Source organism: Diadema setosum, chromosome 9 (assembly GCF_964275005.1).
Source record: "Diadema setosum chromosome 9, eeDiaSeto1, whole genome shotgun sequence".
In the NCBI taxonomy this organism is placed as follows: Eukaryota; Metazoa; Echinodermata; class Echinoidea; order Diadematoida; family Diadematidae; genus Diadema; species Diadema setosum.
In genome coordinates this window covers 20,683,224-20,696,082 of record NC_092693.1, presented here as the reverse complement: position 1 = coordinate 20,696,082, position 12,859 = coordinate 20,683,224, and the positions used below count along the sequence as shown (strand labels likewise).

The following is a 12,859-nucleotide window of genomic DNA, read 5'->3' as shown; positions in this document are numbered from 1 at the left end:
AACTATGATCATAAAAAAGGTTGGAAACCTGAAGGCCCAATACAACCGAAACTGTATCACACCTTTAAAATACTCTGTATGTTAAAGTGTGGAGGGGTGGGGGTGGGTAGAAGAATCAAATGTGTCAAGCTTGTTTTGTGATTATCAATTTCAAACTTGTCTTGCAAATCTTCAGTGTATGTGTGTGTGTCTTGTTTTTTTGTTTTTTTTCAATCTCTGAGTTTTGTTTGTTGGGCTATACATCAAGGATTAAGCATGACATGATGACATTTGGGTGTGATGGGAATAAATGGACTGAGTAAATAGCCAACAAGGAAATAGATCATACTGGGGGGTTGCTATACCTCCTCCTCCAAAGGGTGCCAGAGACAATTTCTTCTTCTTTTTTTTTTGAATCAAAATTGGTAAACAAGTTGAGAAGGAAGTATATAATCACATGCCTGGGGTTTTTCTTCTTTTCTTTTCTTTTTTTTTTTTTTGGGGGGGGGGGGGGAGAGGTTCTGTTTTCCTGTTGTTGTTTGCTTGTTTTTTGGGGGGAGGGAAGGGGAGCAATGAAATAATAAAAGTCTTGAGATTTCATTTCTAGTTTTGATTCAACAGATCTCAGAGAAACAAAGGGAAAACATACAAGGGTCTGGCACAGTATTGTGACACCCACTCACTCATATGACACCGGGGAAGGATGTCAGCCATGTTATACCCCTTTTAGTAACTCCTCTGGCTCGGGCAAGGCCCGAGCTAAGTCTTAAAATTTTGACTTAATGAATGGGTCGGGCCAAAGTGGCCCGTGCCAGGAGCGAGCTATTTTGGCGCTGCTGAAGCTAGCACCAGGGGTGGGCCAGGCTCAGGCCTGGTGCCGATCAAAGAGTTTATGAACGATAGCAGCGCCAGGCTCGGGCCAAAATTCCTGGCATGGTCAAAGGTCACAATTACCTGGCTGTGCCCTCCGCTGGAGCACGCATTCAGTTACCATGGTAGTTATCCCTTCCTTGGCCGAGTTCGTGAATGGGTCATCATAAAAGTAGCACGGCTCTGCTATAGTTACCTTGGTTTACGGAACGCAATTTTTACTGTTTGGCGTGGGCCAAATTAGCTCAAGCCAAGAGCTGGCCAAAAATGCATGAGTTACTGAAAGGGGTATTATTGTCATTGTTGGTATTATTATTTAAATATTTTTTCTGTGATTTTTTACTATAAAGGCATCCTCAAAATGCTGTGCATACTGCTCTTCTGTATATCTTCTTTTTTTTTTTTTTTTTTACTTGATTTTTGTCTCTTAAAGGGACAGCCAGACACAGGAGATTCAAACAAACTGTATGAAATACAGGTATGTGTACAAGTACAATTGTATAGGGAGATCAGCTGAAGTTTGTATTACATGTACTTCCCAACATACCAGCTGTGCAGAATGTGTAACAGAGCAGAAGATGACTCTGAGATGTATACTTACCATGTCTGAAAATTGAATTGTGCGATTCACCGGTGAACCAAACAACTGTGTATGGAAAGGAGAGCCACTTGTTATTTTCTCATGTAAGAATTAAATTCTTGACTATGTAATACAGATATTTTGTCATTGATTAACGTTTTGTCAATAAACGGGTTTAATTCTCTCGAAACAATGGCGTGGTGGTTTATAAGAACAAATGAATGGAGCATGGAGTTACATGTACCATCAACTTTTGCCAAAAAGTCTTCCACATTGTCGTGATATAGCGTGTCACATCCAGCAACCAAGTATTGTCGATTCACAAAGGAATTTTGCTATTGCTCATGGCATCGAATTACCCGACGTTCTGCCATTTCATGAAAACAGTGAAACTACATTTTATTCCCAAGGCCCGTCTGTTCACCTGCCTGAAAGAAATGCATCCAGCTTTGCATTCAATCATATCACAAACTTTATGCTTCAGTTCGATTTCTAATAAGCCAGTTTGGGGTTCCACTTTGAGCATGAGCAGAAAAATGTCATCTGTACCAGCAGAGCATGTTGGTTTTTAAATTCACTGAGATAAGCATCTGTGATGTAATAATAATTATTCAAGTCATCCCTATAAGTGGTGCTTGCCAGCACATCCACCTGACAGTAAAAGCGGCATCTGACAATATCAACAGAAAGAGGTTGTTAATACATTCAATGCAAAATAATGAAATGGATGCTTTCCAAAATGCCAATGGAAGGATCATTCTGGTCACCTGGTCTACGCAAGTTCATCCTTTGTTTGAACATGACTGATGAACTCCATAAATTGTTACGTTGGGCAAGCTTATGCCTTCTGTCGCTTGAAACTAGTGGAGTGCCTAATCAACTGAGAAAGAAGAAAGGTCATTTGTACCCATGTGCCCATGAGCTAACCCCGAACTGGCTTATTGTTTCGATTTGATTTGATTTTGATTTTATTTCAGAATTTCTTTTTCCTACATAAATGAAATACAATATAAAAGTCAATTGAACGAACTAATTGAGCACAATGTAATTTGAATCTGACAGTTAAAACGAATAAATGATTGATTCAGATATCCAACATTTTTTCTTACACAATGCAAAATGAAAACAAACAGGCATTATTTCATGCATATATCTATGCAAACATAGGATCCTTATACATTGTATGTGTTGTTCAAAGACAAATTAAGCAACTCTTGATGTTACAGATATACAGGAGACCATCATCATAAGCAAACGCTTGACGAGGACAATGGCCTCGATAGTGCCAGGATAAGATATCATAAATTTATCTGTATCTACCTGTCAAATCCATGCCACTACCATGATTTAGGCTCTTCTACTATCCTGTTACATCGTCACAAATGATGAAGTCAGGGACAGAATTTTCTTTTGCACCATATGACGGCTTGCTCCCCATCGTCAAGAAACAGGAGCTGGTGGGAGCAAGGGGAGATGGAGGGGGGGGGGGGGGATGACAGGTAACAAGACTAACCAGCCTTGGAAAGAAAAACATCTTATAAGGCACAGTACCAGGAGGAAGACAAAAGGGGTGGATGGAAGAAGGGGCAGAGGAGGATAATAACATCCTGGAGTGGACAGGGCCGTCCTCTGCCAAGTCACAAAGTCGGTGCAGCACATGACAGGAAGATTGGGAAGACATTTAGTGGAAGATAAGCCTCAGATTGACGACAGAGACCGTGATCGTTCTGTTTCATCCTTCCTTCTCTCTTCTTCTCTTCATAATTTTCATGTATACAGAGGACCTACATACATGAATGTTTATAAACAGATAAATATGTACATGTTCATATAAATGTATGTGTATTGCTATCTCTCTCTCTCTCTCTCTCTCTCTCTCTCTATATATATATATATATATATATATATATATATGAAGGGTTTGTTTGCAAAAACCGATAAGTCCATTTTTGAAGACAAAATAATACCTTTTAAATGATATATTGGTCACTTCATATAAAGATATATCTTTTAAGTTATGGTCAAAAGAAGCAAAAATTTTCTTATTATTCTCTTTATTTTTCTTGACCTTTAATCGCAAATATCTCCATTTGGCAAATATGGACTTATCGGTTTTTGCAAACAAACTCTTCATATGTACACACTATTATATATTAGTTCTATATAGATATATCAAACATATATTCATATATTATGTATGTATATTATATGTATAAAGATAAGTACAGTACATACATGAAAATACATATTTTTCCATATTTGTGTGATTATTTCCATTTTCTTCTTTACCCTATCTTTTCCTCTTCCTGTCTGTATATCTATCTCTTCGACTTTTTATCCTCTCTATGGCCTCCTCTGAGTGGAAATCCCAGTTCATGTTCTCGCAGTGTCACACGATGTCTCAAGGACACGGCAAACTGCAATGCATGCCTCACCTATGGCGCGTTTAGAAACTCACTGCACTGTGAGGTATTCGGGGAATCCCCGGGCCTCCCAGGCACGTTATAATTATCGCGCTGTTTTAGTACAGTCAGGATGAACATTATAAAAGCTTATTATGAAGGCTAATGAAATACGAATTAAGACTTAAGATCACGCGAGAATGAAAGACAGGTGAGGCATTGGGTATTGATCAAACATCATCATGTCACTTCCGTGTCCTGGCCGGCTCAGTGGTAGTGCCGCTGCTCGGCAAGCAGTATGTGATTCGGGTTTAAATCCCACGCTATTTCCGTCTTTTTCACTTGATTGTTCATGATCTACATGTATACAGATCGAGCATGCGATCTTATTCACGGTGAGTAGCTGCAAACAAATCAACAACAACAACAAAAAAAAAAAATCTATGAGACAGCAGTTGTCAACTCCAAACAACAATGTAAGCGAACTTCAGAGGTCTTAGAACACTTTGACACTCGCACACACAACCTCTTCCACCAATGCCAATACCAACACAAACACTAACACAAACACCCACACTGCTGACAATAAAAACAACAATATCCAATGTCAAGGACACGTTGCAGGGTTCAGGTGTAGCGTGTAGGAGTTACAAGCAACTGAGCCAAATGCCTCTGGAATCAGCCAATAGACTAAGCATTTTCGATAAAGCGTACATGATTTAATTACCATGAGCATGAATAAATAGCTTTGACAAAACATCATTCTACACAGTCATCAGCACCATATATGTAAATATATGCGGAAAGGTAATATGAAAGAGATATTATGACAGTTTCTATCTTTTGCTTATGTTACATTTGAAGGTGTCCGACTTGTAGCAGCAAATGGCAGTCGATATACAGTTGTTTCATTTTCGGTATTCAACATAACAAACTGGAAAGTCGTTCCAGAGAGCTTTACTAATGGCAAGGGGGTTTTTGTGACTTTAATTGATTGTCAATAGTATAGCAGCATTGCAGGCGCACTGGTAACTTGATGGGAAGTGGACACGTCATGAGCAGCCCCTCAACATCATGCAACTTGCCTATCGGAGGTATTCAAAGACTGAAATGGTGAATACTCCATGGTTTTCCCCAACATACTCGGTACTCTTATATTTTGTGGAGCAAGAATTAATGTCATTTTCCACAGGAAGACAACTTGAACAAAACAAAACAAAAAAGAAAAAGAAAGAAAGAAAGAAAAAAAGAAATGGGAAGATCGACGTTACGATAAGTCTAATTGAAAGCACGTTGGCTTTGGTGAAGCTAGAAAGTTATAATATTGTCGCCATATAACGGTAACAACATGATCAATGATGATAGCGGGAATTCAGAATAAACAAATGGGAACGTATGATTATATACGCATGCAGCACACAGAAAACTACAAATAAATCCCGTTGTCACAAGCACACTCTGATGATATTGAGCTCCGAAATGGGTACATTATTCAGACACACAAATACTGCGAAGCTAGCCATAATAAGTGAGATATGTATACTTTTGTAACGCAATTTTGCTATAAATATGTAAGACACTGACCAATGGGCGACCCAATGACCTCACTAATTAGGTTACACGTCTCTCGCACTCCTGCAGAGGTCACCTATTTTAAAGTATGTGCATGTACACATGTACTACTTCAGGAGCCGTATAGCCTATTGTACATGACGGATCTGCACCTGTAATGATGTTCATCGCCCTGGCATATAAACCAGTTTCTCGGGCCCACGGCATATGGAAGTGACAGCGATCGTTGTCAACAGGTTTGGACACCGCCACGAATGCTTCCCGTTCAAATCGAGGCCAAAATACATTATACATGTATAGGTACCTATATCAAGCTCATGTCCAAGTCTAGAATTGCTACGATGCAACTGACTATAAATATTATGTTAAGCGCGCAGAAAAGCGTCTCTATATGAAGTATGGATGGAACCTCCTTTAGAGTATACATTTACGTTGTTATGTCGCCAATAATATAATAGTTTGAGAAAGACAACACATCACAACATTGTCCACAATATCTAACAACATTGCTGCTTAAACCATGTCATGATAAACTTGTATGTAAGTGGTAGCAAATATTGTGTAGGCATCAAACATCACACCATAAATAACGGCGATTGGCCTCTCGACCAACCAGCGATTTTTTCCCCCATCAAACCCTGAGATACATTTGCATAATATTAAAAACGTAGAAACACGAACATTCTGTATAGAGAGATACATGCGCGTGTGTCTTGATGTGGGCTTCGACAAAATAATTGGATGCAATTAAATCATGATTTACAGGGTAAGTGTACACAGCAATGATTTGCAAGCATCGTGGGAATTTTGCAGATTATGACACGTGTTATGTGGAGAACAGTGTACGTCATTTCATCTGATTGACACATAATCGTGATGTCAATCATGCACTTGCAATGTGAATTTGACACGCAAACAAAATGACCACTTTCAGGTGGGGGAATTTTACAAGGATGAAAGTCTACTCCAAAGCCTTTTTTTTTTTGAGTTAGTTTAAAAGAAGGCCATTATGATTTCAACTCTTAAAAGGAAAATATCATGTTTCATGAATTTCCACCAAAACGCATTCAGTTCCTCTAAACTTCGAGGACAGCTTGTCCAATGAGGTATACTTCGGATCATATATTTATTGCATGATCATTCATTTTCATTAATCACGAGGTAAAAAAAAAAAAGTTTATAACAAGCTTTGGGTTTCTTAAAGAATATTCCCCCGGCTAATTCAAGTATGTAATGGGTATGCCCGGTGGGTATGACACGAGAGGTGTGGCTCTATATAGATCCCTCATTCTATTTACATGTATGAGACCTCTACCTTTGGTTCAACGTGACGTCAACCCCAGGGATATTTCGGTGCTGCCGAAAGAGCGTTTGTTGGCACGAACCTCACAGCAAAGATTTCGTCAGAGCCGCATGTGAGCATTCAAGATGGCAAAATGATTGTAAAAGTCCCAGTTTCTATTGAACACACCCAGAAGCCCGGTTGAAGGAATATCGATCGAGACTTTTGTGATGAGTCGCTGGAGGCGGGGCTTGGGAGGAGAAGGAGCATCAAAAATCCCCCAAGCGGTCATACGTACAGTTCTCACATAAAACATGACAATGATAAAGGTTAGGAGGTTATGTTCTACAGACGATATTGATCATAATCATGAACGAAATCATTACAAAAATCAGAAGGCAAATCGCTTAAAGTCTGGGCAAAACATAGAAGAAAAGTGCCATTTATGACCAACGAACAACACAAAGACCCCGCTAAAAAACGGTTGTGTCTACCTGAAGGTGGGAGCTATAATATTGTCTGTAATCTTACAAGAACCTCAACAGACCCCACCATCACGTGACTATATCGATAATAATATTCCATAGCATTTGTTCATTTTTTATTTGTTTGATTTTTTACAGTGCTCAAATCTCATGATTAACATTCCAGCTCTTATTATGTGACGCACTCTCCGCTCAGAATAACTCACTCCGAGATTTAACAGAAAAAAAAAAATCTGATAGGACTACAATGCATCAAGTATATCCTCTCTGCTTTATTTCACGAATTTACTGGGATCGAGTAAAAGTAAAAAATACTAATCTAAGGTATTGTTATTATCTTATTGTTATCATTATTTTTATTATTATTTTCATTATTATTATTATCATTATTATTATTATTATTATTATTATTATTATTATTATTATTATTATTATTATTATCATTATTAGTATTATTATTGTTATCATCATCATTATCATTGCTGTTGTTTTTGTTTTTATTGTTGGAGGATAATAATGACATCCAGAGAAGAATGGCCACCATCGTGGAAAAATGGTATGTTTCGAATTACATCACATCAAAACAACAGTAACAATTTCCTTTATATTTCTGCTGAATCATTGCTTGGTTTCCACTACTATCTAATCAGTTTGCCTTCCGGGATAAAAATTGATATAATCCTACAAGCCTTAAATTCTTCTCCCGCCGTCTGGAAGTGAATATATTGTGGGCAGGCATTCCGATCTCCACCTCCTGTTCGCCCACTTGCCCCCCAGTCATGACCCGAGAGGTAACGGAGTTGATGCGTTGTCGCGGCAACGGCGTATACACATAACAAATTCCTATGTAGTGCATTTACCCTCGCGCATTCCATCGCCAGTATATCAACAATGTTTATCTATTGACATTTTATCACGCACGCTTACACTTGGTGTTATTGTATTTCGCACTTCACTACGACTAATGGAACTGCATGCTCTATATTACATGGAATTTGACGATTCTTTCTACCGACTTCTAAGCACAAATATCACTTGGTATTTAAAGGTAGCATTTAAAGAGGAGACCTCCCCCTCCAACTCCCATAATTTCCCTCCTGTTTGCAAAGTGAAATGTGTCCGTAGTATCCATTGGTCGTTATCGGTTTGTTTTTTAAACATCAATGTAATGGCGTGTGACTGAATACTTTTATCATCTGCAAATAAATTGTAATATATCATTCTAACTCCAAACATAAGGCGCCCCGCACAGATTTCAGACAGTTCTCAAATGTCACGTTAAGAGTCTTTTTCCTGTCGCTCGACAATGTTCATTGGCCTTATAATCTCCAAGATGAAAACACAACCACACATGCCAGCAGTTACACACACTCATTTGGCAAATAGCGAGCCATCGTAAAGTCTACTTCACCAAGCATCAAAAGAATCTGGCTTCCTGTAGCCTGGGCGCGTTTTTTAAAAATTATGGTAAATTACAACTTCACTAGGAAATCCCGAAGATATTTGTGAGATCGAGGACAGCCGCGCTGCTTTGCATCTAGAAAAAACAGGACTCGTTTTGACAGATTCTAAGCCAGAATTGCGATTACAGATCAGCGCGGAGTCTGGATATGAAATCAGAACTAAAGAACTGGTCATGTATGGTGTCTCTCAAGTGGTAAGCAAGGATCATCATAGTTACAACCCCTCACTAAATCTTCTACCTACAGAAGGCAAGAACATGATGAGAACAGGATTATACCTTGTCATTATTATTCGTATAATCCGTCGTACCCTATGAAAAGATAAAATAAAACAATGTTCACAATATTATTTGTCATTAAAAAAAAACCCAACTTGATGTCCACAAAAGACAATGATGACATTAATACAACAATATCCTTTGCCTCGGATGTAGTTCAATTTTCAAGGCAAAACGCAGTTCCAAGATTACCTGATCAGGTGTAATGTTCCTGGAAGATAACATACAAACAAACTTGCACTGTGGTGTCCGAATGGGAAGTTAAAATCTGAGTGCTTTAAGGGGCTCTAGTGTACGTGGTACAGCGAGGTATAGTGATGTCGTAGATTCATCAGACGATGCCTTGAAAACCAAGTTCAGACCTACACGAAGACCTACGCGCAGACTCTATAGCGCAGTGATCTTCTCCGTCCTCGTGCACATCCTACACGTGTTCTTGGCGGTCTCCCCTTCCTTCAAAGATTTCAGCAGTTCCACGAGTTCCTTCCGCTCCAGCTCCAGCGCTTCCATGTGCTGTCTCCGCTGAGTCTCCAGCGCGTTCAGCACCCTGAGCTCGTGTTGGAGACTCGTGATGTCACCTAGATGGCAGACGATCAATCACACACGATTAAGAGAAAATTTAATGATGATGCTTGAGCGGGAGGAACTTACGGCAAACTGGCGTCGAATGAGACGTACAATGCTTGTTAAATGGACATAAGGTAAATAAAAGCAAGGTTATTCGTGATGAAAAGAGAACAGTGTTGCAGAAAAATATAATCAGCAATGAAGGGATCATCTACAGCACAAAAGTAAGTACTAAAGGAGGAAGACACGGCATAATCGCGAAACTACAAATGAAGAAGAAGAGGAACTACTGAAGTCGAAATAGAAAGAGCAAAGAGCAATATGAAATGTAACAGAAATGATAAAATGATTCAGTCATATTGTAAAGATAACGAGACATAACTGGACAACATCGTAAGCTGATAGGGGACTATTACTTGTTTTTATTTTTTGGTATAGGGGAGGAAGGGAATGCGTGTGGCGCTTTGTGAATACGAAATACAGATGTGTATAGATTTCATTGCCAGATCGTCTGCTTTCTGTGAACATAATCAACGGATTGGTTGTAAAGGGTGTATCCAAGTTTGTTGTTGTACCTCTGAGTTGGTCCATGGTTTGGTGCATGACGGCTACCTTCTCCACCATATGAGCTCGCTGCGAGTCCAGCCGCAGCTGCATCTCATGCCGCATGTCCTCCTGCTTGCAGATCATCTCCGACCGAAGCAGCTCAAGTTCCGTGCGCAGCTCGGCCACGCAGTTGTGCGAGTCCACCTCGGAGCTGAGGATCGTGAGTCCGCAGCCTCGCTGGCACTTGGAGCTGCGATAGTGGCAGGCGGACAGGTGGGAATCGAGCAAGCGACGCTCGAGCACCGCGTCGCAGCCTCGCGACTTGTTGGGACACTCGGCGACGCCGTAAGCGCACTCGCGCTCGTGGCGGGCGATGACCTCTAGGCTGGTCACCTCCTCGCAGCCGTTGTCCGAATTGATGCAGCGTAGCTGCAGCTGGTTGAGGTCATTGCGCATGTACCGGAAGAGGGGTCGAAGGTCAGATTCGTTCAGATTCTAGGCACATAGAGCACACAAAATAGAGAAACCAAAAATATGTATGAAGATTTAAGAAACGTGTGTTAATAACATAAGTGATTATGGGGGTGCTGTTCGTTATTCCGAAGGTTCGGCATTCCGAAGGTTCGTTAATCCGAAACACACAAATTCCCTATACCTAGAGGTTCGTTAATCCGAAAATGAAAAAGGGTTCGATAGTCCGAACATTTGTGGCGTTATTCCGAAGGTTCGTTATTCCGAAGGCTCGTTAATCCGAAAATTAAATAGGGTTCACTATTTAAGGCTCATTTATCCGAAAACGAAATAGGGTTCGTTATTCCGAAGGTTCGTTAATCCGAAAATGAAATAGGGTTTGTTATTCCGAAGGTTCGTTGATCCGAAATGAAATAGGATCCGTAACGAACCTGCGGAATAACGAGCTTTGTTTCATTTTCGGATTAACGAACCTTCGGAATAACGAACCTTATTTCATTTTCGGATTATAGTAATGAACCTTCGGAATAACAAACCTTATCACATTTCGGATTAACGAACCTTGGGAATAACGAATCTTCGGAATAACGAACTGTAACCGATTATGGAGCCTAGCAATACGCGCTGACATTTTAGAGTTATTCCTGAATTACCTCGCTGTCATCCACAAGTTTTATCTGCAACCAACGTTATTTTTCAATAATCATCCAAAAATGATCATGGGATCGATTGCCGAAATTTCGGCAAAATTGCTATCTCGATTTTTTTTTTTTTTTTTTGTGTGTGTGTGTGTGTCATTTTTTTTTTTCTTATTGGCTTTCGACTTTTATGGATCTTGAAAAACACAATTAAATTAATGTGCAAACTGTGAATGAACTTGCCAAATAATGCTGACAAACAAGTCGAATGAATGCTCAAATCATATGTTCCAATAATGCAGCGTCTTATAAAACAAAAGCATGAGCTCGCACAAAAAGGAAGCAAATATGTTGACAGCCATTATTCCCTTCATGTATAGCTGGTCCAAAAAATGAAGGAAAACTACCCCTGCATTTTTCCCCCGTTCACACCACGGACAGAATCACGACAAAAGAGGAACGTCTGGTGTCACTGTTTACACCCTCTAACCCAGTGTATAACTGTTGAATACCCCAGTTACCGAAAGGAAAACATGTACATGTACTGTCCTTTCACGTCTACAAACAAATAACTATTGCCTAGGGAAAGCTTTCTTGAAACATTCCAATCCCATTGTTACGGGCCAATAAAGGTAGAAGCCAAATCAAACCTCTTTTCACACAGAGGTACACTCTGCGAACCTTTTTTTCTTTTTCTTGTCTAGTTTGTGTATGTTCGTGAATACCACTCCCTTGCACATTGCAGTTAATTGCTGATTTTGACTGCCACCAGAATACACCGAATGTCAAGCCAATAACTTTTCCTTTTGTTGAAACACATGTTCGACTTTGCTTTCATATCGACATCGAATCGATGTCTATCTTCGACAAATCCAATTCATACATAAGTCTATAATGTTAGTGCATGAATATACACGTGTTCTCTTCTACCTTAATCAGTGTTTGATAAGAAGGCCAACAAACGGTTCGACGTCAGTAACTGCTGTCGTGTGTAATGATGTCTGTTATCGTATTATAGGTGTAAGTCTGTAAAATAATGTAATCCTAGGTTATAGATGAAATCACCAAAAAAAAAAAAAAAAGTCACGTGTATTTCTTTTAACATCTTGGAAATTCACAATTTGTTCTCGTTAATTCATGAGACAAGCGCCTATCAAAAACCTACTACTTAGGTACTTGTAATACCGTACATCATCACAGACAACACATTCAGATTAAAGAAATAGCTCATGTATCTATATGCGGTGTGAACATGACCATATACCTTGCGATCTTCAGGACAGGTTCGCTCGTGTACCAGCCATCCGTGTATACACGTGGCGCAGAAGGCGTGTTCACACGGCGCCTGTAGCGGGTCCTCCAGAACGTCTTTGCAGATGCCGCACATGAGTCCGTCCTTCACTGGGCTAACGAACCGGTCTTGATCGTAACCCATGCTGACTTTGGTCGGCTGTCGCACCACGATAAAAACGGTCACGGAACTGGTGCTTTCATACGGACGACGAGAAGATGACCCCCCTGTTTCTTCGCGGTCTCTTCTTCTGTCGATATCGTGTCTGCAGACGAGTTCGCGCAACCGATCCGTTATAATGTGGTCGTCGGTCGGTGGCGACGGGACGAAGGTGTTATCATCGCATCCCTGTAAACATGCTGAGCAGCCCCTTAAAACGATGATAGAAAAATAAACAATAACAATAATCATGCAGTCATTTCTTTTTTTAATCAA

The 12,859-nt window shown here is 39.9% G+C and overlaps 1 protein-coding gene across 1 annotated transcript; it reads right to left on the bottom strand.

Moving 5' to 3' along the window:
• Window positions 1-9,298: 9,298 nt before the first annotated feature.
• On the bottom strand, window positions 9,299-12,636 carry LOC140233475 (E3 ubiquitin-protein ligase NRDP1-like). The gene is made up of 3 exons (XM_072313594.1): window positions 12,398-12,636; window positions 10,054-10,519; window positions 9,299-9,489 (listed from the first exon to the last, which is right to left on the bottom strand). Exons 1-3 carry the CDS (start codon window positions 12,566-12,568, stop codon window positions 9,299-9,301), a joined length of 828 nt encoding a protein of 275 aa, XP_072169695.1. The 5' UTR covers window positions 12,569-12,636.
• Between the last annotated feature and the right edge of the window lie 223 nt (window positions 12,637-12,859).